Genomic DNA, 25,580 nt, shown 5'->3' on the forward strand with positions numbered 1-25,580 from the left:
AAGAGTCACATGACCCATGAACTTCATACAAACTAACCTGTGTAGTGTCTTCAGATGTCCACTAGATGGAATCAGTCCTCAGAATACAGAAACAAAACCACTGCACTGCAGCTGCACAAGGACAATAAAAACTGATCCTGAGATCCAGGATGGAAAACAGAAGCTGCTCTCTCACGCCACCGTTCCTCCACTCGCCCCAGCCGGTCTAGACACTAAACCTCTTTATCTTGGACAACATCCTCCTCTCTGACACCACCTTAAGAGAGTCCATCTCCATCCCCACAACATTACTGTCCTTGCGGATCAGTTTATTGAGTCTTTTGGCATCAGCAACCCTCAATCTCCTCCCCCAGGATGCAACAGCGTAGAGGATTGCACTGGCCACAACAGACTCGTAGAAAATCCTGAGCATTGTCCGGCAGAGTCGCCTCAAAAGATAGAGGCGACTCTGGCCCTTCCTGTAAAGTGCTGTGGTGTTTTTAGCCCAGTCCAGTTTATTGTCAATGTATACTCGAGGTATTTATAGTCCTCCACAATGTCAACATTGAGCGCCTGGATTGAAACAGGGGTCAAGTGTTTCTGAATTATATTCAAACAGTAAATCTGCTGTAGACATAAAACCAGTTAAACTGTTATTTTAGTTTAATATTTTTGAATTATTTTGTTTAGATTTGACCTTTTACTGTATTTTTCATCACTTTCCAGACTGGATTTTCTTGTTTTAGTTTAGTTTTTAATGGTGTCAGTGTTTTACTCTTTTTAATAGTTACGATATTAGGATGTTGAAAATCTGTACGTATATTCCAATGAAAAAGGAACTTTTTGAAAGCACTGACTTACAGTGTAGTGGACAGAAAACACGTCCATCTAAAAGTCTGATAGTGTATTGTCACTACCCTCCTGGGCGGTCAGGGCACATGAACACCTAATGTTGTGAATGTGGAGTCACGGAAAGATCCCACCCAGCCTCCGTCAGCGTCTAGCTGGACAGTTAGACCTGCAATGTTGCTGTGTTACTCCGCCTCCATTGTTAAAATGGCCAATCTCGAAGCTTCCGTTTTTATCAAAATTTTTTGAGAAAGCCGTCTTTCTCCAAATACAGGCTTGCTTAATTGCAGATAATATCACTGACAAATACCAGTCTGGCTTTAAGCCACACCATAGCACTGAAACGGCCCTGCTAAGAGTCTATAATGATCTTCTTGTATTTGCTGACTCTGGTCGCCCTGCCGTTTTAGTTTTATTGGATCTGTCTTCAGCCTTTGACATGGTTGATCATAATATACTCTTGAGGAGACTAGAGCATGTTGTAGGCATCAAGGGTTCTGCCCTTAACTGGTTTAATTCTTACCTCACAGATAGATCCTTCTCTGTTGTGATAGGAGGATACTCTTCCTCTGTTGCCCCTCTCTGTTGTGGTGTGCCCCAGGGGTCTGTATTGGGCCCTTTATTATTCTCTTTGTATATGCTACCCTTGGGCTCCATATTTGAAAAATACAATATTTCTTATCACTTTTACGCTGATGACATTCAAATCTATTGTCAACTGACTGATGACTTGGCAGCATCACTGAACTCCCTGTACGATTGTCTGAGAGAGGTTAAAGATTGGCTGTCAGAAAATTTTCTCGTTTTAAATTTAAATGAAACTGAAGTTATGGTGTTCGACAGCCATATTCCTCGAGACCAGCTTGTTGCCCTGCTGGGGCCCCTAGCTAACTCTCTCTCCGATTCTATGCGTAACCTGGGTGTCTATTTGGATAGCTCCTTTAAGCTCGATAAACAAGTATCATCTGTAGTTAAATCTAGTTTTTTTCAACTGTGCCAGATTTCTAAAGCTAAGCATTATATACCACACAGGGACCTGGAAAAACGTATCCATGCTTTTGTGACCTCCAGGTTAGATTATTGTAATTCTCTCTACTGTGGTCTCCAAGCCTTCTCTCTTTGAAGGCTGCAACTCGTTCAGAATGCTGCGGCTCGCCTTCTTACTGGCACTAGAAAATTTGACCCTATTACTCCGGCTCTTGTTGATCTACACTGGTTACCAATCAAATATCGCATTGAGTTTAAAATCTTGCTACTCACTTTTAAAATCCTGAATAACATTGCGCCCAGCTACCTCACTGACCTCCTCAATTTGTACACTGCTTGTCGTGCATTAAGATCATCAGGTCAGTTACTCCTGGCCCAACCTAAGTTTAGACTGAAGACCAGAGGCGATCGTGCCTTTGCTTCAGCTGCACCCCACCTTTGGAATAGCCTCCCTGCTTCTATTCGAGCCTCGGACTCTATCCAGTCCTTTAAATCAAGATTAAAAGCATATCTATTTGACTTGGCTTTCCCGACCAGTTAATACCCTTTTAAATCTTTTAATTTCTAAACTTTTAAATCTTTTATTAGATTTTATTAAATGTATTATTTTTATTAATTTTACTGCTGTTTTTGTCCTCGTAGCATATTTTGTATTTATCTAACTCTCCTGGTCTTTTAGTGCCTCTATCCTGTCTGTGCTTGTGCCCGATTTGTACCCTGTTTTTGACTTATGTTGACTCTCCATATTACTGTGAAGCACTTTGGTGTGCCTTCGGGTTTTTAAATGTGCTATATAAATAAAATTGTATTGTATTGTATTGTATTAAAATGAGTTGGCTGCAACTTTGCTCACAAAGCACCGCGTCAACAGAAGGTTGGTGTTTTTGAAGTGTTTTAAGCTGTAACCTACAGCTGAATTAGGTGAACTGAACTTTTAAGGGTCACTTCACTCAAAATAAAAATCTGGATTTCCTTAGAAATTTCCACTCCCCCAGTCAGGAGGGACTACATTAAAAGTGTGCATTAGAATGAGTGATACGACACACTGACAGGATATAAGGTGAGTATTCAAATCACAGACACAAGTATGACAGTGAAACAGAAGCTTTATTCAGGGCAGACACATTTAATTGGTTCTCAGATTGCTGTATGATGTCTTTCAGTTTGGCAGATAAACACAAACTTTATCTTAATTTCATTCATGTGAGTTTGACACACAGATTTGGACTCTGAGAAATGCTTCACTGTTGTTCAGAGGTTCACACATCATCAGCTGCTGCTCAAAGAAACATGAACAGCAGAAAATCTCATGAAGTGAACGTGAGCTCGGACACTGACTTTGGTTGTTTGAAGGGAACAATGTTCAGAGGAGGTTCAAACCAATCAGAGCCTACTCTGGTGTTTTTCTAACCGCCTGTGTTTACATGAAATCAGCTTTAGTCTTAGTGACGGTGAGCACATCAGCCACAAACATGTGATCCAAACAGATTGAGGCACTGAGAATGGAGCAGTGGATTAAAGTGTTAGTCGCATTCAAAAACGTGGTTTTGGTTTCTTAGATACTTTGAGTCTGAGGAAAAAGATGATTTACCGAATGTTTCAGTGTCATTTTAGAGAAGAAGCTCATGTCACTTCATGAAGTCTGTTCTGCTGTTTCAGTTCTTGTTTCGCCTCCTCTTGCCTGTCACTGTTGATTTATTTTTCTGTGTCCCTGCTTCTTTCTCTAATTCTATGGCATAATCATTTATGTCATTCTCACAGTGAAGCCCATAGTATGGATAATTACACTGGCAAATTCCAAGGAACATGTCTTTCATTTTCACACATTTTCCTCTGCCTTTTCTTTGCCCACAGTCCTGCTTGGCACACGGATCTTTTTCCATCATTTCTTCGTCACTTTTGATCAGAACAACAAACTTTCCATGCTTCACACCTGGAGATTTCTCACACTCCCCTGTGTAAATGTAAGGAGTCTGATCTGAAGGGTTTTCAGGAGCAGCACTGACTTCATCTTCATCATCAGCTTGGTCTTTAACGTTAGCTTTACGGTTACCTTCCTTTTTCTTGATGCTTTGGTGAGCTTTTTTAGTATAGGCGTGGACTGCTGTGTAAGTCTGAGACATTGGAATTCCTGCCACCTTTTCCCCACATCTGCGGAGTGTCTCTTCCACCTTGTAACACAAAACTTTCTTTTTAATGCACTTCTCAATGGCTGTGCTGACCTCCTGTACTTTGCTTTGAGTCCCTTTCACCTGTCTGGATACGGCCACAGTAATGCGCTCTGTTGACACATCCTGGAATCCTGTCAGCACGTGTTTGTTCAGGGTTTTAATTGTTTTATGTCTGGATTTTTTGGTTATAAATCCAACAACCATCCAGTCATACCTGTCATATGTCTTCTGCAGAAAATCCCAGACTTCCTGTGCCAAATCATCACGCTTTTTAGATTTATCAATAAGTGGTTTCACGTCCTGTTTAACATAAGTCATACTGCTATCAATGCATTGTTTTTGGATTTCAAACATTGCTGCCATTGCTTCATATACATTCTTCTTCATCTCATCATTTCTCGCTTCAGACTGTATGTTCTTCAGTCTGTAGTAGAATTGATTCATCATGTTGCCCTTGAAGATAAGTGTAAGAATGAGATAAGTATATTCTATGATTTCCTTCTCGTGACATTTAACATATTCAGCCAGTTCATCCCCGAGGTTATTAACGAAGCTCTTTCCTGTTTTTTTCAGCAACTCTCCCATTTCCCGAGGAGCTTTCTCATATTTTGAGTAGGCTTCTATAAAGCTTTTTTCATGTCTTTTCCTTTCATCCTGATCTTTAGCCCCAGCGAGACTGCCCAGCAGTGTTTTGTATTCAGTCCAGGCAGTCCTAATTTTCATCTCTGGCTTAGAATAAGTTGCAGCTGCCCAGATGTTCCACTTTAGTTCCCGATGATGCTTCTCAAGCTTAAGATCGATTTTTTCAAATTCTTCCTTGATATCTTTCAGTAATGATTTGTCATTAACATGTTCGTCTATCACTATCGCTATTGTCATTAGTAAGGAAAATACAGCACCTACCACTGGCACAACACTAGACACAGACGCAGCAGATTTAAGAATATCATGACTAGTGTTTTTTAACGCATTCCCAATGCCTGTGATTAATGTTAGACAAAGTACACCAATATTTTTGAGGTTCTCCTTATTTTTTAGTGCACTTTTAAGTTTTTCTTTGCCTTGTTTTAGTTTCTCCAGAAGGGGTTTCTTGTGTTTGCTTTGGTCAGCAGACGGAGACGTGGTCACACTGGAGATGATGAAAAAGGCTGACATCATCAGCAGGAGCAGCAGACCAACAGATGCCATGTCTGAAAATACACAAGACCAAAACATCATACTTTTTAAATGTAGTCTTTTTTTTTTTTAAACTCAATTTTTATTATAATTTACAACATTGCAACTTGTACTTGTCAATGTTCACAAGTAGGACAGTTACAGGAACCGCAATGCAGAAATGTAGATTAAAATAAGAACTGCAATTAAGAAGCACAAAACAAAACTGGAAAGCAAAACAAAACCCAAGCAAACAAACAGACAGACAACAGCAAAAACAAAAAGAAAAGAAAAACAAAAACTTTATGTAATATTAAATAACATGTGACAAATCTAGCCATAAATGAACAAAACGAAACAGACCTATGCTAAATTATTGAAACAGTAAAGCATGTATGGGTCGCCAACGCTCAGTAAACAACTCTCTTTGAATCCGCAGAGCGTATGTTATTTCCTCCATCTGGTAAATTTCTCTTACTTTATCAAGCCACATATTATATGAAGGTGGGTCAAGATTCAGCCATTTAATAGTAATACACTTTAGTGCTGCTGTAAGCAAGATTCTTAAGAGATACTTTTTATCGTTTCCCGCAAAACCATTAGGTAATACTCCTAAAATGGCTAGCTGTTGGTCTTTCGTTAATGGTTGTTGGAAAACTGTATTGAGAACTTTAAATATGTCATTCCAGAATGAGCAGAGTTTTGGGCATGACCAGAATATATGTGAATGGGTTCCTAAATAAGTACCACAATTTCGCCAGCAGGTGTCAGGATTTGTAGGCTTCATTTTGGCCATTATCTCTGGGGTTCTAAAATATCGCGTGACCACCTTCCATTTAAATTCTCTCCACAGCCCAGAATTAGTCACAAGATGGGCTTCGCCGAACACCTCTTCCCAGGTGTCGTCTGAGATTTGAGTGCCAGTCTCAGCTTCCCGCCTTGCCTTAATATCCAAAGTTGCATTTGTATTGAAACTCATAAATGCGTTATAAAAATTACTGATTAATTTTGGGGAGGAATTACTTTGAAATATTTTTAGAAATATTCCCTCAATGGGTGAGGGCTCCAAAACTTGCCTCCATTCTTTATGTTTTGTCAAAAAGCTTCTTAGCTGCAGAAATCTAAAAAAGTCAGAAGAAGGAAGCCGAAACTGACCTCTCAACTGTTCAAATGAGCTCAGGTGCCCATTCCTCACAACATGACACAGTTTCTAAAGCCCGCTATTTGACCATGCTCTGAAGCCAGGGTCTTCCACAATAGGAGAAAAACCCTGCAGGGAGGAGAAGCTTGATAAAATTGAAATTTCTTTTGGAAGACCAAATGATTGCTTGATTCTACGCCAAATCTTCAGTGTGACCCTTGTCCATTCCCCCATACGCAAATTTTTAATTGAAATGTTAGAAAAAAGCAGGGATTCCAATGATCTTTCGCACATTGTCTTGTCAATGTTTAGCCACTGAGTTTCAGATAAATCCCGCACCCATACAGTCAGGGGTCTCATCTGAGCTGCCCAGAAATAATATTTCAGATTTGGAACAGCCAATCCCCCTGCAGTTTTGACAGTTTTAATGTTTGGAACTTGATCCTTGGGCGTTTGCCTTGCCATATAAATTTGGAAAAAAGTTTATCTAAATTATCAAATGTAGAGTTGGGAATGTTAATAGGCAGCATTTGAAAAAGGTCTAGAAGTCTTGGCAATACATTCATACGTATACTCTCGATCCGACCCAAGAAAGACAGAGGCAGGACTCTCCATCTCTCTAAGTCTTTTTTTATTTTTGCAACTATAACTTCATAATTTACTTTAAACAAGTCTGATAATGAGTGAGGAATCTGAATTCCTAAATACTTGATACCTTCGTTTGGCCATTTAAAGCCACATCGCTCCTTGAATGTTAGTGAAATGTTTCCTCCTATATCCATTGCCAATGTTTTGTCAATATTAACTTTGTAAGCAGAGAGGTGACCGTATGTACTAATAATTTCTCTTAAATGAGGTAAACTGACTGCAGGATTTGAAATGTATAAAAGTACATCGTCTGCATAGATGGACAATTTATGCTGTTCTCCATTAATTGAAAGGCCCTGAATTTCATGTTCATCTCTAATCAACTGCGCCAGAGGCTCAATACTTATATCGAACAGCAGGGGCGACAGTGGGCATCCTTGTCTACACCCACGTTCCAGTGGAAATCTGGCTGATATAGATCCATTTACCCGTACAGCCGCCATTGGGTTGGAATAAAGAATCTGTATCCACTTAATTAAGTTTGGCCCAAATTTGAATCTTTCAAGTATATGGCCCAAGTACTGCCAGGAAACCCTGTCGAATGCTTTTTGCGCATCAAGAGACAGAATCATTGTTTCTTCTTGTTTGGTCTTGTACAAGGACATTAAGTTCAACAATCTACGAACATTGTCCCCATAGTGCCTTCCTGCAATGAACCCCGTTTGATCTGGATTTATAACCTGTGTAATAATTTTACTAACTCTTTTGGCTAAAATCGTGGTGAGAATGCGCAAATCAGTATTAAGTAATGAGATTGGCCTGTATGATAGACAATTTGTGGGGTCCTTGCCCTCTTTATGGATTACGACAATTGTAGCATCATTCCAGGATGGCGCCATAGTCCCAGACTCCAGAGCGCGGTGGTAAGCCTTCAGTAATAAGGGTGCGACTTTGTCCTTAAGTTTTTTATAGAATTCGTTAATAAAACCATCACGGCCAGGACTTTTTTTAGTTTTAAGGTTTGAAATCACCTGTAAAATTTCTTGTTCCTGAATTGGTTCGTCTAACTCCTTTGCTACAGATTCTGGCAGTGTTTTTAAATTGATCTTTTCTAAGAAATCAGATAGTGTATTGTCATCTTTACATGTATCTGAATTTTTATATAATGACTCGAAAAAATTGGCAAAGCAACTTGCAATTTGATTTGGTTTGGTAATTAGGGTTTGATCTGACTTCAACTTTTGGACCATGTTACAAGTTTGCTGTTTCCTGAGTCTTATTGCCAGCAATCTACTAGCCCTGCTACCCTGTTCATAGTACTTTTGTTTAATGAATCTTAAATTGCCCTCAATTTTCTCGTTTAATAAACTATCAAGCTCACTACGTAACATTTTAAGATTGGAAAGCAAATTGGCTGTCTGTGCTTTTTTGTGTTGTTGCTCTAGGTATTTTATTTTGGCCTCCAATTCACGCCGCCTAGCCTCTTTTCTTTTTTTCCTGGCACTTGCAAATGATATTATGCGACCTCTAATGTATGCCTTGGCGCAATCCCAGAGAGTTAAAGGCGATATCTCCGGAGTTGTGTTCAACTCCAAGTAAGTATTTAGTTCAGTATGTATGAACTCACAAAACTGGCTATCATTTAGGAGTGAGGCATTTAATCGCCAAAGTTTTAGTCTTGGTGTCAATCCTAGGTCCCATGAAAGTGATAACGGTGCATGGTCAGATAGTGTAATTGGTAAGATTTCAATATTGTCAATTCTATGCTCTTCTGTTTTAGAAGTAAAAAAGAAATCTATCCTGGAGTAGGATGCATGTCTATGCGAGTAAAAAGTATAATCTCTGACTCTAGGAAACCTATTTCTCCAGACATCAATTAGTCCCAGTTCAGTTGTTACATGTTTTAGAGCTTTGCTCATTTGCGATGCATGGCTTTTAGAACTTGGTTGTTTATCCAAATAAGGTGACAAGACACAATTAAAATCCCCTCCTAGCAATAAAACACCAGAACACTTTTGAAGTACTAGATTAGAAATTGTATGTATGAAATTTGGCTCATCCTCATTAGGGGCATAGATATTGATGAGGGAAACCAGTACTCCATCAATAGAGCCGTTGACCACAACGTAGTTACGACCAGGCACAGTGATGTAGCTTACTGACATAGAGAACTCTGAGTTACCTTCCACCTTGGGACAGAAGATAAGATAGTTATAGATCACCATCTGCTGGAGAGAGTATATTTTCCTTGACATAATCCATGGCTTTGGCAGCATCCACAAACTCCTTTTCAACGTTGTTGTAAGAGACACGGAATCTGGCAGGGTAGAGGATGCCAAAGCGGACTCCCGATCTATCGTGGAGTATCTTCCTCACGTCAGTGAAAGCCGCCGTGGCTTTCGCCACGCTGGCCGTGTAGTCGGGGAATATGGCAATTGGGTTTCCTTTGAAGTGTAGTTTTCCTCTGCGCGCTCTCCTGAGGATGTCCGCCGCGTCTCCTTCGCTGTTTAATTTAGCAATGATAGGACGTGGAATGTCCCTGGGTCTCCGTTGAGTCAGGCTACGATGAGATCTTTCCACGCGGACTTCACTGTCAAGCTGAAACACCTCTTTGAGGAGCGCAGAGACCGCCGCCGGTGAGCTGGAGCCCTGAGTTTCAGTCACACCGATAATCCGGATGTTTCCCCTTCTCATACGTCCCTCGAGGTCTTCACATTTGTGTTTAAGGGCTTCCACTTCTTTTGTGAGGGAATCCATCGTGTCTTGTACGGCCACCATTTCGTCAGACCAATTCGACAGACCCGCTTCTTCAGATTTTACGTTAGCTCTCACCTGGTCCAGCTCGGCTCGAATAGCGGTAGTGTTGCTATTGATTTCTGCCTTCACGTCTTGGATATCCCTTTTCAACGAATCAAAGCTGACAGCCAGAGCAGACCTGACTTCCTGCTGGATGACGGCGGCGATATCTTGTCGCAATGAGGTAAGAATATCCGTCTTGAGGTCTGCCACATCCATTTTAGCTATCGGTGCCGAATTCGGTGTTTGGCTAGCGGTGTTGTCACAACTTTTGCCCACGGCTGCACTGGTCTTAGCTGTCGACGAAGCCTCGTATTTGTATTTTCGCAGATTTGCCGCCATAAAAGCGACTTTCTTGGATTTAAATCCGTAGGAACTTTGTTTAAAAATTTAAGATTGTCTTTGAAAGCAGATTGGTAACTTAAGTGCCTATTTTTGATGCAAATTAAGCTGAAATGTGCAGAGGCTCTGAAGTAAGCGTATTCACTCCATCGCGCTCGCTAGCGCCCCCAATGTAGTCATTTATTAGAGCTTTTGTTATCTTAACATAAAACAGTCATGCTCTTAATTGAAATGACCCTCCATGCACTCAAGATTAAAGTACTAACATTAAAGTCTGATCAAAGTCTGCTATAGTCTGGAATCTACTTTGTCTACATTGCTGTTAAACTTGTTATGTATTGCTTTTTAAGGGAGCTTTCTATATTCAGAATTAGCTAAATTTGTATTTAAATTTTCACCATTAGGTGGCAGTGTTTGACAGGAATGTGTTACTGTAGAAAGAAACAAGAAATGCAGTATTTGGGCTGAGATCAGACGTCTTTGTCAGCTGGAGCCTTTCTGAGTTTGTGTTCTGCGGTTGTAAAAGACAAGCTTGTTATGCTAACTGGTGCCTTCAAAACGGCTGTAGCCATGAACATGAGAGCAAAAAAAATAGTTTATAGATTTTCAGAGCCTCCAGACAACAGTTCAATAGGTTTAAAGTGCTGACCACGGACAACTGTTTGTACTGTGAGGTGCTGCAGTAACAGGCAACCTTTAATAAAAAGCAAACGGGTCTGGAGTCGAGTGACTTGGTGTTTAAGTTTTGTTTATTCAGTGTTCTGGGATTTTCTGGGCTTTTCATGGTTTTGTCTTTCATAATCATTATTTATTCTTTAGCACCTCTGTGATTTTTCAGCATTTAGGTTTTGTGCCTCCCTTGTGTTGTGTCTTGTGTCCCTGGTTCGATGTTCATGTTATTTCCTGTTTTACTTTGACAGTCCTGTGTCCTCTGTCAGTGTGTCTAGTTTTGCGTCCCCCTTGTCTCATTATGTCTAATTCAGTGGTTCCCAAACTTTTGCTGGGTGTCAGGTTTTAGTTAACGGACTCAGGCACAGACCGGGACTCTTTGCAGGGTTTACAATTTATTTACACAACGACACCAGGTGATGCTATTTACAATGTGCTGGAGGGAGGGGAGGGGGGTCCAGGGCTCCGGGGTATGTGAGGGGAAAGACGGGAATCAGACGCCCTCCAAAGGCTCTCTCTCTTCACTCCCCACACTGGGGGAACACAAAGCCACTCACTCGCCCACGGGATGACGGGCAGGCAGGGAAAGGTCCGGGACAGATCTGTACACCGAAACTTTAGTTAGAGGCGAACAGACGGAAAGAACTCACGGATTCTGATTCAGAAACTACTGAGCGACTGACGCTGATAGCTCAACGATCCAGCGACGAGTGACACAGTGCTGCTGTCTTAAATCGGCCTTGTGATCATCCTGATAGGCAGCAGGTGCGTGGGCCAGGGGCGGGAGCCCATAATGAGCACCGCCCCGGCAGGTGAGAGAGAGAGAGAGAGAGAGAGAAAGAGAAAAAATATGTAGCCTAATACAGGGTCAGCAGGTGAGGCACAGGGACCATGACACTGGGCCCCCTTTTGTTTTACATAAAAAATGTTCGTGCCCCCCACCCCCACGCGTGCACGCACTAACACATCCTCCAACCACACAAACCCATATTTTGCTCCATTGCGGTTATTTCACACCTCAAACATTTAGTAAATAATTAAGCAAATACAAGTAATCTGCAATAAATGACAGGTAGTAATAAAATAAACTACTAACTCTACGCTACGTCCACACCTACACGGGTATTTTTGAAAACGCAGCTGTTTCGCCCACACGATTTTTTAAAACCCTTTTTTTGCGTTTACGTGTGAACGAGGAATACAGAGTTTGTCACGCAACGTCAATGGTGTGTGTGTAACAGGGTCATAAATCTCATTGTTATAATTACACAAAATATCATTCTAAATCCCCAAACTGCTCCTTTTATACCTGACTTTTAGGACCTCCAAGCCTGTAGTTATGTTCATTATCAGTTAGAGCCCCTCCTCATTCTTTTCTTCTTCTTCTTCTTCAAATCAAATCAAATCAAATCACTTTTATTGTCACATCACATGTGCAGGCACACTGGCACAGCACATGCGAGTGAAATTCTTGTGTGCGAGCCCCACAAGCAACAGAGATGTGCAAACACAACAACACAAACGAGCAAAATACAAGAATGGCCGACCTGAAACTAATAAATATATGTACAATATATAATAGTATATGCATTTCTGGATGTGTATACTAAATATTTTCCTACGTGTGTGTGTGTGTGTGTGTGTGTGTGTGTGTGTGTGTGTATACACATTTTACAAATTAAATAGTAAAAAAAAAAAAAAATAAAAAAAAAAAAATAATAATAATAAAATATATAAAATAAAATATACAGAGTTGAATATGTGCAAACAAGTGGCATTACTGTACAGTGTGGAGTGCATAATGTTAAAGTTCCAGTAGTGAAGCTGAGGTGTCTATGACGTGTTCAGCAGTCTGATGGCCTGGTGGAAGAAGCTGTCTCTCAGTCTGCTGGTACGGGACCGGATGCTGCAGAACCTCCTTCCTGATGGAAGTAGTCTGAACAGTTTATGGCTGGGGTGACTGGAGTCCTTGATGATCCTCCCCGCTTTCCTCAGGCAGCGCTTCCTGTAGATGTCTTGGAGGGAGGGAAGCTCACCTCCAATTATCCGTTCAGAGCACCGCACTACTCGCTGGAGAGCTTTGCAGTTGTAGGCGGTGCTGTTGCCATACCAGGTGGTGATGCATCCAGTGAGGATGCTCTCAATGGCACAGTGATAGAAGGTCCTGAGGATGCGGGGGCTCATGCCGAATCTTTTCAGTCTCCTGAGAAAGAAGAGGCGCTGCTGCGCCTTCTTCACTGTTTTGTTTGTGTGTACTGACCATGTAAGATCCTCAGCCAGATGTACTCCAAGGAACCGGAAGCTGCTCACTCTCTCCACAGCAGCGCCGTTGATGGTGATGGGGGTGTGTACTTCTCTGCACCTCCGGAAGTCCACTATCAACTCCTTTGTCTTTGCGACGTTGAGGGTGAGATGGTTGTCTTGACACCAGTGGGTCAGGGCGCTGACCTCCTCCCTGTAAGCCGTCTCATCACCGTTGGTGATAAGACCTACCACTGTAGTGTCGTCCGCAAACTTCACAATGATGTTGGAGCTGTTAGTGGCTGTGCAGTCGTAGGTGTAGAGTGAGTACAGGAGAGGGCTCAGTACACACCCCTGTGGAGCACCAGTGTTCAGTGTGATGGGGGATGAGGTGATGCTGCCCAGTCTGACCACCTGGCGTCTGTCAGACAGGAAGCTAAGGATCCAGCTGCAGAGGGAGCTGCTCAGTCCTAGATCCTGCAGTTTCCTGTCCAGCTTCGAGGGAACGATGGTATTGAATGCTGAGCTGTAATCTACAAACAGCATTCTCACATACGTGTCTCTCTTCTCCAGGTGTGACAGGGCAGTGTGTAGTGTCAGGGCTATGGCATCATCAGTGGACCTGTTGTGGCGGTATGCGAACTTCTTTGGTGCAATCCTATAAATACAGTGTACCCCTTTTGCCTCTTCCCTTTTCTACAATTCCCCTGTGGGAGAGGTGGGTGTCATTTCTTTCCAACACCTTAAAACACATATAATGCATATTTAGCCACCTGGATGTTTCTGATTTCGATTTTAGTTCAATTGTTGTCATTATTAAGCCTGTTTTTGTTAGATGTTATAAGTGTGTAGTATGTGTGTATCATAAATGTGTTTTAGGCGCCATAAATGCCAGCATATATATATATTCCTTGCTAGCTTGGAAGTTGTGGTGGGTTGAGCTAACCCTCTTCCCCACTGTTTGTATTTGGTTGTAGGAGCTGGAGTGGGCAAATTATTTACTTGGAGGTCTTTCTTTCTTTTACCTTTTTTTTTATCAGGTATGTCGGATTTCATGTTGTTGTTTTTGTTTTATCTTATGTCAAATATGTTACGTGTAAATGCATACTTTATGTTTAATGTAAAAATAAATGCCGCCCTTTTCTACAATTCCTCTGGGGGGAAGGAGCTGGAGTGGGCAAATTATTTACTTGGAGGTCTTTCTTTCTTTTACTTTTTTTTATCAGACGCAACGCAGAATCACACCGGTTACACTTGGTGCCGTGACCCGTCACATCGCGATCTACTCCTCCTTCTGCTACCGCTGTTTTCCCGTCTCCTCTCTGCAGCTGTGTGCCAGGGTCCTGTGCCCTGTGCTTTGACTCACAGGTTTTTGTACCGCATGTGTGGTCGATGCCCCGCAATTTGGCTTGCAGGCATCTCTGTCACGTGTGAACTTAAAGGGCAAATACGTAGGCGATCATTTCTGTCACTGTTTCATATTGTTGCCTCAAATTATACAGGCACGGATTGTAATTTATTTTTTTTCTATTGATATTGGCTTTTACAGCCTGTTTTAATTGAGAGGAGAAAACAAACTTTTTGTTTTATTTTCTATGGTGTTTTGATTCTTTGATGTTTTTTCCCCCCCACATTTCATTGTTTTGTGAAGTTTTGCATAATTGTGTGTGGGGGTTAGGCTCGTTTTTTTGCTGTTAACCCTTTAGAGCCGGTCGTAGCGGGCACGCTCTGTTTTACGTAACTATTTTTAAATCCCGGTAGCTCTGCAACCACATAAGCTAGCGCAACCCTAACCCTAGCCGGAGGAGTTGTACTTACATCTTATGCCATCAGCTTGTCCTAGGTCACGGTTTCCTTCCACATAAAGCTTTGCAAAAACTGCATAAAAAGCACTTGCAGGAACAAAAACAATATTCCAGAAACACGTTTTGCCGATCCGATCAGCTGTTTATAACACTTCCTACTTTGGAATAGACGTCAGCGCGAACTTTTGCATGTCTGCCATTACCTGACCGAAACCGGAAGTGACGTCATTTTCGCGGAAATGTAGTCTTTTTTACCATCAGGGCCTCAGGGCTTATACTGGTGTTTTTAAGAGTTATGTTTGACTTTATGACTTTATGACCAGGCTACCTGGAGTGTACTAAATAGGATAATAAAAAATCAACATAATATATGTTCTCCAACACGTATTATAAAAAGAGGTAATGTAGTGATTGATAATACTGAGAGCATAGTTAATTAATTTAATGATTACTTTGTTAATGTAGGTCCCAACTTGGCAAAAGAGATTTCTGTACCAGGAGGAAATGATGAAGTAGATTCTACTTCTTGTAAATGTAGCTCAATGTTTCTTGGTGGAGTCTGTGAGAGTGACATTGTAGAAGTGGTGAGTAAATTCATGAGTAAAAAATCCATGGATTATGACGACCTTGACATGTCGCTAATTAAAGAAGTTCTTTATAGTGTCCTTCAGCCGTTAACATATATTTGTAACAAATCATTTCAAACTGGAATTTTTCCAGATAAAATGAAAATTGCCAAAGTGATCCCATTATATAAAACTGGTGATAAACAGATTGTGTCAAACTATAGAACGGTATCTTTACTGCCTCAATTTTCGAAGATTCTTGAAAAACTATTTGCAAACAAACTAGATTCTTTTATTGGTAAATATGATTTATTGAATGATCATCAGTATGGGTTCAGAAGAAATCGTTCAACATCTCTAGCTGTGATGGAATTTATTTAAAATATTGCAATGGATGTGGATGAAAAACAGTTTGGAATAGGTGTGGTCATTGATTTACGTAAAGCCTTCGATACGATAGAACATTCTTTACTTTTACAGAAGTGTGAAAGGTATGGTTTAAGAGGTGTTGTACAATGTTGGTTAAATAGTTACTTGAATAATAGGTTCCAATATGTGAGTATTAACCCTTTAAAGCCGGCCAGAGCGGGCACACTCCATTTTGCGTAACTATTTTTAAATCCCGGTAGCACTGCAACCACGTAAGCTAGCGCAATAATTTTTTTTGCATATGAAACCAGAGGAGTTGTACTTACATCTTATGCCATCAGCTTGTCCTAGGTCACAGTTTCCTTCCACATAAAGCTTTGCAAAAACTGCATAAAAAGCACTTGCAGGAACAAAAACATAATATTCCAGAAACACGCTTTGCCGATCCGATCAGCTGTTCATAACACTTCCTACGTCCATCAGCGCGAACTATCGCACCATGACCTGCCCGAAACCGGAAGTGACGTCATTTTGCGGAAATGTATTTTTTTTTTTTTTTTTTTTACCATCAGGGCCTCATGAGCCTATACTTGTGTTTTTAAAAGTTATGTTTGACTTTATGACTTTCTGTGTCGTTTCTGGGATGCTTAGGACTCATATTGCACTGCTGGAAATAGTTTATTTTGATGTATATGCTGGGTTTTTTTGCAAATTTGCATTATAATATTTATTTTCGTTTTTCCTGCAGTGTATAGAAATTGGTGTATTTCAAAAATAAAACTATGAAGACACTCAAAATAAATTTCCTGTGGTGGGAAACTATTTTGTGCAACTTTTTTGTATTTACAGTTTTGAGGGATAAGCCTCTTAAATTTCTCTAACTAGAAATATATGTTAAAAAAGCAAAAACGATTTTCAAGTTTTTTGCAGTTTATTGCACTTTTTTGCAATTTATGTAATTACTATGCACTTAATGCAGACATATTATTAAAATCTGGGCTATAATTGTTGCATTGATGTATAGCAACTTGAAATGCTCCCAAAAATGGCTCCACACCATGTAAAAATATAATATGAGCTCTGGCGGACTTGGTTCTATGGTAGGTCTTAAAGGGTTAAACAGTGATATCTCACTTGGGCCAACATGTTAGGTGAGGAAACTGCGGATAGCGCTTTGCCTGATCTGTTCTCTGCGGGGAGTAAAATGACCTTTGGTTTGGGGAGGGGGTCATCAGATTGCTCCAAAGTGTTTTGGGAGGGGTAGGCCAGTAGTCCCTGGTATTGGTGCCCACACTGGAGACCAGTCAGTGATGCACTCACCATAAATGCCAGCAGCTAGCTCCACACCAGCTGCTTGCGAACGCCAAACACACACCCAGGCTGTCACTAGTGACATCTTGAGCAGCTTGATTACTGACTTAGCAAAGCAAATTGGGGAAAATATCACGTCCTCTCTTAACTCTATGCACCAGCCAGCCCCCACCCAGCCACAGTCTCCCCAGAATGTGTCCTCGAGCTGTAATGACCAGTCCCAGCTGAAGGTTGTTGTTCAGTCAGACACCAAAGCTCCACCATACTTCAAGGGTGACAACACAGATCTATTTCCCATCGGTGAATGGGAGGACATGATGAGATGTTATCTGCACAGAATCAGCTGTGACACAGATGAAGAAATGTTTGCCATATTAATGTCTAGACTGACTGGCAAAGCCAGAGATGTGGTCAAGGTGTCACTTCGTTGCCGCCCTGAGTTGAATCGGAATGATCTTATTACTGCTGTGTTTGACATACTGAGGTGTAACTTCAGCGACTTGACATATTCCAGCCTGCCCATGAAAGACTTCTACAGTACTGTGCCACATCCAGGTGAGAACGCCATGGATTACTGGATCCGGTTGAACAAGTCTATTGATGCTGCTGATGAGTGTCTCTGCAGGCGCGGCAAACTGGTAGAGGACCTCAGTAGTGAGGTTGTTTCGATGTTCATTAATCACTGTCCTGACCACAGTCTTGCGTTGTCTTTTCAACTGAACGCTCCTGAGGAGTGGACTGCAGCTGAGGTTCAGAGCCGTCTGGACAACTGTGTGAGGAAAATGAGACAGTCTAGTGTTTTGTCTCATAATACAGCAAGTCTGTCCATCCCACATCAGAGCCCTGTTGCTGTTAACAGCCAGCCCCACTCCAGCGGTGATCAAGCAGTCCCAGTAACAGATGAGCCAGCCTCGTACCCTATGCCCTCTGTTCCCTCTGCAGCCACATGTCAGCCTCTCTCTTCTGATGGCATGGTAAGTGTGCAGCAGCCCTCTGCTTGTCCTCCTTTGACTCTACATGTCATGCCCCCATCTTTGCCAGTTTCCGGCCCTCCTCCAGCTGAGCCAGGTGTTCAACAGATGGTAGCACTGTTTGACAAGGTTCTGTCCATGTGTACTGCATCACTAGACACTGGTCCTAGGTGCCCACAACCCACAGGTCATTCCCATGGGCACCGCAGTGCTCATCGTGTTTCATGCAGAGTGTGTGGCTCACATGAACACACAACCCATGTGCATTGTAGGCTGTTCAAGCTATGCCACAGCTGCTTTGACCCTGGACACATGAGGTGTGAATGCCCACAGTTGTGCCAGAAACCAAGCATTTCAGTCCCTCCTCCCACCAGTGCTGCTTTAAACTAGCCAGCCCATGTAACGAGAGGGGTAGCATGGGCAGTGTTGATGAAACCCTCACAAATGCAACAGACCCAGAAGCCATATATGTTAACTGCTGTAGTAGCCTCTCTGATGAGAAGACTGTTATTATGGGTTCACAAAGAGTTGGCAGTGCTAGTGAGTTGTTTTACACTCCAGTGTCGGTCAGTGGCCGGTGTTCCCTGACAGGCATGCTTGATTCAGGAAGTATGTCATGCACACTAAGTGAAGAGGCTGATAGCAAGCTAAGAGCCGCTGGTGTTTCTCTGATTCCGCAGCATGCCCCTGAAAATGTGGTGCTGGTTGGTTGCGGTGGCCTTCTCACACAACCGAAATGCATCTATGATTTGGACATTGAAGTATATGGGACTAGGTTTCTTGTGCCAACATTTGTGGTTCCTGGGCAAAAAGATGAGCTCATCGTGGGGAGCAATGTGATCCGGCCCATCATTCAGAAGATGAAGGCTGATACAAAGTACTGGGAGCTTATTAACTCCAATTACACTGGCACTGATTGTGAAGACTTCCTGCAGTTGCTGAGCTGTATCTCACGGTGGTCTGCTCCTGGGTTGCCAGATAAAGTAGGTACAGTCAGGTTGCGGAAGAGTGTCACTCTCCTGCCACAAAAAGAATATGTAGTTTGGGGAAAGCTGCCACCTTCTGCCTTTGTGTCTCCAGGAAGTACTGTCGTTGTGGAAACCACGTCAGCCCATTCCACTCCAAAGAACATAATGGTGGGGCGCATTATAACACCCATGTGGGGAGATCGTTGGGTCCCTATGAAAGTCCTTAACCCAACAGAGAGCCCTGTGACACTTCGTCGCAATGCTAAGATTGCGGATGTCTTTCCTTGTATTGCTGTGGAGGACCTGCCCATCACTCAAGGTCTCTGCGATACTCTGACTGACCAGCATACCAGTTTTCCCCCCTCATCAGACTCTGTGCCTGACTCTGCACAGCTACTCCAAGACCCTGGGTTTGCTGATATTGACATTGAGGGCTGTGAAGTGTCAGATGGGTGGAAGAGGAAATTGGTGGAGCTTGTGTTGACTTACCAAGATGTGTTCTCTAGAGACAAATTGGACTGTGGTGAGGTGAAAGACTTTGTCCATCGTATCCACCTCACTGACGACCGCCCTTTCAGGCTTCCCTATCGCAGAGTACCCCTGGCTCACTATCATAAGTTGAGAGAGGTGCTGTCAGACATGGAGATGAAAGGGATCATCAGTAAGTCCACCAGCAAATACGCCTCGCCACTGGTAATGGTTTGGAAGAAGTCAGGTGACTTGAGGATATGCACTGACTTCTGCTGGCTCAATGCCAAAACCGTTAAGGATGCTCACCCACTGCCCCATCAGGCTGACTGTCTTGCTGCCCTTGGTGGGAATGCTTTCTTCAGCACCATGGACCTCACATCCGGGTTCTACAACGTTCCCCTCCATGAGTCTGACAGACGGTACACGGCTTTCACTACACCTCTTGGCCTGTATGAGTACAACAGATTTCCCCAGGGTCTATGCAACAGCCCAGCATCTTTCATGCGGATGATGCTCAGCATCTTTGGTGACTTGAACTTTTCCAGCCTCCTGTGTTATCTTGATGACCTGCTGGTGTTTGCATCTTCAGAAGAGGAGGCCCTAAAACGACTTGAGATTGTTTTCTCTCGCCTGAGGACCAGAAATCTGAAGCTGGCACAGAAAAAATGTCACTTTTTTCTCAGACGCTCTGTGAGGTTTTTGGGTCATGTCGTGGATGCTGGTGGTGTCTCGGTTGATCAGGATAAAGTGAGGGTTATCGCCAATTTTCAGAAGACTGACCTTATGGATGGTGACGGTTGCACCCCTTCTCAGAGGAAAGTGAGATCCTTCCTTGGCATGGTGATGGTCATGGTGAAAACCATGGTGGTTTTCTATTGATACAGTCTTAGTTCAAGCAGTAGGATCAAAGCCATTCCTTTGATCCTGACCACCTCTCCAACCACTTCTATTTGCCCAGGGAGGTAAGTTCGATCTTGTTGGTCGCTACTTATATACCTCCATCTAGCAACAACAGCGATAGAAATGCGGCGCTGAACGAACTGTATCAGGCCATCAGTGAGCAACAAACAGCACACCCAGACGGTTTCATCATCCTCGCAGGAGACTTTAATCATGCTGATCTTAAAACTGTTCTCCCAAAGTTTCATCAGCATGTACATTTTCCAACAAGGGGAGACAACATATTGGACTTGGTCCAATACACACAGGAAAATGGAGCATACAAAGCCATCCCCCTCCCCCATATCGGCACCTCTGATCACCTCACTGTTATGCTAATGCCAGCATACAGACAGAGAGTGAAGGTCATCAAACCTGTTATGAAAGAGGTAAGAGTGTGGCCACAGAAGGCCACCTCTGCTCTTCAAGTCTGCTTTGGGTCAACTGATTGGGACATATTCAAGGAAGCAGCCACCTACAATAACATCATAGACATCGAGGAGTACACAGACACGGTGAGCTCATACATCACCAAATGCATTGATGATGTAACACAAGTGAAAAGTATCACAACTCGAGCCAACCGGAAGCCATGGCTAACAGCAGATGTCCACCTGCTGCTGAAGGCCAGAGACAAGGCCTACAGAGCTGGGGATGAAATAGGCCTGAGAACAGCGAGAGCCAACCTGTCCCGTGGCATCAGGAAAGCGAAACAGGACTACACACACAAGATAACCTCCCACTTCAATGACAGCAAGGACGCACGGAGCCTATGGCAAGGCATCCAGGCTATTACAGACTACAAGCCTGCAGCGCGTAGCTGTGAGAGCGACACCACTCTGCTCAACAACCTGAACAGCTTCTTTGCACGATTTGAAGCACAGAACAACACACGCCCACAGAAAACACCACCACCTCCACACGACCAGCCTCTGTGCCTGTCTGCTGCCAGCGTGAAGAGGACACTCATCACCATCAACGCCCGGAAAGCAGCGGGTCCAGATAACATCCCTGGTAGTGTGCTGAAAGACTGCGCAGAGGAGCTGAAGAATGTCTTCACAGACATCTTTAACACCTCCCTGAGGCAAGCCACTGTCCCATCATGCTTCAAGACTGCCACCATCATACCTGTGCCAAAGAAAGCATCCCCAGCCTGTTTCAATGACTACCGCCCCGTGGCACTGACACCCATTATAATGAAGTGCTTTGAACGACTAGCCATGTCACACATCAAATCCACCCTACTTCCCACCCTGGACCCATACCAGTTCGCATACAGAGCGAAACGATCCACAGAGGATGCAATCTGCTCTGCCCTCCACCCAGCCCTAACTCATCTGGACAAGAAAGACTCATATGTGAGAATGCTGTTCATAGACTTTAGCTCAGCATTCAACACCATAATACCACAACAACTCATCTGTAAACTGGACAGACTGGGCCTCAGCACCTCCCTCTGCAACTGGCTGCTGGATTTCCTCAGCCAGAGGCCTCAAGCGGTGCGTGTGGGCAACAAGGTCTCAAACAGCATCACCCTGAGCACGGGGGCTCCACAAGGCTGTGTGCTCAGTCCTCTGCTCTTCACCCTGCTGACACATGACTGCACACCAACCTACAGCTCCAACCACCTTGTGAAGTTTGCGGACGACACAACGCTGGTGGGGCTCATCACCAAGGGCGATGAGACCCACTACAGGAAAGAGGTTGAGCTCCTGACCACGTGGTGCAGAGACAACAACCTCCTGCTAAATGTTAGTAAGGCCATGGAGATTATTGTCAACTTCCAGAGAGGCCACACCTGTCACCCCCCATTGACCATCGACGGCGCTGCGGTGGAGAGGGTGAGCAGCACCAAGTTTCTGGGGGTGCACATCAGTGAGGACCTCTCCTGGACCACCAACACTGCATCACTGGCCAAGAAAGCACAACAGCGCCTCTACTTCCTGCGCAAACTCAAGCGGGCAAGTGCTCCACCACCCATCCTGACTACATTCTACAGAGGAACTATTGAAAGTATCCTCTCCAGCTGCATCACTGTGTGGGGCGGTAGCTGCACTGACTATAACAGGAAAGCTCTACCTCTGAGAACAGCTGAGAGGATAGTTGGTGTACCACTCCCCTCCCTGCAAGACATTTACACCACTCGCCTCACCCGCAAAGCCATCACAATTGTCAACGATGCAACCCACCCTGTGCACTGTCTGTTCAGCCTCCTGCCCTCTGGAAAGAGATACAGAAGTCTCCGCTCCCGCACTACCAGGCTCACCAACAGCTTCATCCACCAGGCTGTGAGACTGCTGAACTCTCTTCCCTCCCGGCTCCCAGCCAGCAGAATCACCAGATTGGCAGAAGTATAGGAAGACAGATTGGACTCTACCCCCCCCCCCCCCCCCCCCCCCATCCACGCACACTCTCCAACAAGAAACACTCTCTGAACCAAGAACTGGAAAACATTCCTGACTGGAAACAACTACCTCTGCATTGCAATTGCACACACCTGCTGCTATATATTTTTAGTATTTCTTTTAGCACTATTTATATTATTATATTACCATTACTGCTGCGAACACTTTATTTTATTTATTTATTTATGTTTAGGTCTTGTCTATTTTTGTTGTGCATCTGCACTTTATTGTTTGTCAATGTCTACGCATGGGACAGTGTGAAACGTAATTTCAATTCCTATGTATGGCAAGTACATTTAAAGAAAATGACAAATAAAGTTTTCTATTCTATTCTATTCTATTCTATCTGAAAGATCTGCTTCTTTTGATGTAAGCTTCCTATGTTTACGACCCTTTGGTCAGCAGGTGGTCTGACACACACACACACACACACACACACACACACACACACACACACACACACACACACACACACACACACACACAGACGAGGCCTCCCTTGCGCAAGTGTTTGATCGATCGACTGTCTTGTTTTCTTCATGATGAATAAGTCTCTAGAATTAGCGGGGCTTGTGGAAACACAGACCCAACAGTAATAATATTCAACATTGCTTTCAATACATTTTTCAAAAAAATGCCTCTCTGTGCAAAATGGGTTTAAAAACATGAACAGCTGTGGGATGCTGTTTGTCGGTGATTTGAACAAAGGGAACAAATCGTGGCAGGATCAGCCTGATATTATTTGTATCTCCTGTAACTTTACTGTATAAAGAGCTAACATCTCCAAAATGTCAGGAGTAGTTAGTCATTACAACAAGTGTTTGTGAACTAAAAATCAACAATGTGGGATACTGTTTGTCCGTGATTTGAAGAGCCCAGCGCTGCTCCTGATGAAGGGAAAACCAATTCTGCAGGGCAGACCTACCTCGGCACTTGTGCAGGTGAAGCCAAAGGGAAGATTTGCTTCACCATATTTTCTAGTTTTTGGCTTAGAATGAAGTTGGTTTGGAAACACATTCAGCGATGCTTAATCTCCTGCTTTGCGTTTCTGTGGGCGCCCCGTGATAGCAACGTCAAAGCGTTTTGTCTCCCCCCCTGCAATGGCTCTGCACCCCCCCGGGGGCGGGCCCCACACTTTGGGAAGGTCTGGTCTAATTGATCCCAGCTGTGTTTCACTCGTGTTTCCTATTCCCTCATTACTCCTTGTATATTTAAGCCCAGTGTTTTCCTCATCATACCTTCTCATGTGTATAAGTCTCGCTGCGTTTTTAGTTTCAAGTGTTAGCACCTCATTTCTAGTTTCCTGGTGTTTGAGTTTTCATTTCTCAGTGTTTTTGTTTCTAGTTTCCATTTTTCTAGGTTTGTTTTTGTGAGCTTATGTTTTGTAAAATTTTTCACAGCAATAAAGCTGCTGCCTTAAGTTCATCTTTTGTGTTCGAGTTCTGCATTTGGATCTACCTCCTGCCTGCCTGCCACAGCCCCAGGAATACTAGCAACCACTGTTGTGGAAGCTAATGGGGTTCCTTATAAATAAACAAATAAACATCTGGGTATGCCATTATAAGCGTTCTGAATTAGGCATAAAATCATCTATTTCCCCTCAAAAAATAAAATAAAATGAACTTAGAAATAAATAAAATGAATAAGGATCAGACATAAAATTAACTGTTTTTGCTGTCTGTCCATGTTTAGAAATATGTATTAATTTATCACAGCTGGTTGAATAAAGCTATTCATCGTCATTGTCAGCTAATATAATGTGTTCATTGTCTATTTTTAATAGATAGGATGCAGTCAACAAACTTTTAAAATAGTGTTATGTAAAAAAAGGAAAAGACTGAGAAGTTTTAATTTTTAAAACTAGCATCTGAAAACGCAACATTTCTGATTAGTGGATGAACTGCTACATTTCCTGAGCTACAGCGACCTCATTAGAGTAATCTTTAGCATCCACTATTCTCAGTCCTTTATGCTTACGCTGACCTTTTCTACTCAAAATGGCACATTTCAATTTTGTAAAGTAAATTTGTAAATTGTTTTGAACAGAAAATGCAGACCTGAATGAGGTTTGGACAGGTGAAGATCCTGACGCTGGGTTCAGAGAGAGGAGCTGTCAGATTGGATCGTTGTTTTCTGGACGTGATGATGGAGTCCGAGGCTGCGGTCTGGATGCTCGTGTGTGTCAGAGAGAAGCAGACATTTTTATAAGACCCTGGAAAGCCACACCTCTGCTGCGATATTCATCCATATTTACTTTGCAGGAACATCAGAGAGTTTCACCTTTGGAGTCCAGGTGAGGGAGGGCTGATACCTTTGCATGGTGTCTTTGTGTGGATTCTCTTGTCCTCCTCCAACTCTAAAGATGTGCAGGTGCATTGGTGACTCTGAACTGGTTTTAGTGTGGACTAAAAAAGGTTCCTAAAACTCTGAATGCACAAACCATCAGCCCTGCTGTGTGCTTTCAGCTGAGGGAATAATCCCTGTGTGTGTGTGTGTGTGTGTGTGTGTGTGTGTGTGTGTGTGCATGTTTAAGTAGGTAAATGTGACAGAGTCTCCTACACTAACGGCTGATGTGGCTCTAATGAAGCTTCTGGGGGTGTCACTTTCAGAAATTTGAATCCTGGGAGAATTGGTCTAAAGTTCTGCAGAATGACTACAAATAATAATTCTGGCCTGTAATGTAATACTACTGCAACTTGTAACACTACAGAGTAGAGTATTTATACAGTGAGAATAATCAGATTACAATAAAGACGGGAATGTAAAAAGAATATGTTACACACTGCGATATGCACAGAGCTCTGTGCTCACAGCACTTTGAGTCTTTCTCACCCTCTTTTTTTTAAATGTTTTATTT

The 25,580-nt window shown here is 42.9% G+C and overlaps 1 protein-coding gene across 1 annotated transcript; it reads right to left on the reverse strand.

Moving 5' to 3' along the window:
• Nucleotides 1–2,903: 2,903 nt before the first annotated feature.
• On the reverse strand, nucleotides 2,904–25,169 carry LOC120723450. Its single transcript, XM_040014873.1, has 2 exons — nucleotides 24,781–25,169; nucleotides 2,904–5,176 (listed from the first exon to the last, which is right to left on the reverse strand). Exon 2 carries the CDS (start codon nucleotides 5,172–5,174, stop codon nucleotides 3,471–3,473), a length of 1,704 nt encoding a protein of 567 aa, XP_039870807.1. The 5' UTR covers nucleotides 5,175–5,176; nucleotides 24,781–25,169; the 3' UTR covers nucleotides 2,904–3,470.
• Between the last annotated feature and the right edge of the window lie 411 nt (nucleotides 25,170–25,580).

The sequence above is a fragment of the Simochromis diagramma genome, unplaced genomic scaffold (genome assembly GCF_900408965.1).
Source record: "Simochromis diagramma unplaced genomic scaffold, fSimDia1.1 OVJJ01000679.1, whole genome shotgun sequence".
Classification (NCBI taxonomy): Eukaryota; Metazoa; Chordata; class Actinopteri; order Cichliformes; family Cichlidae; genus Simochromis; species Simochromis diagramma.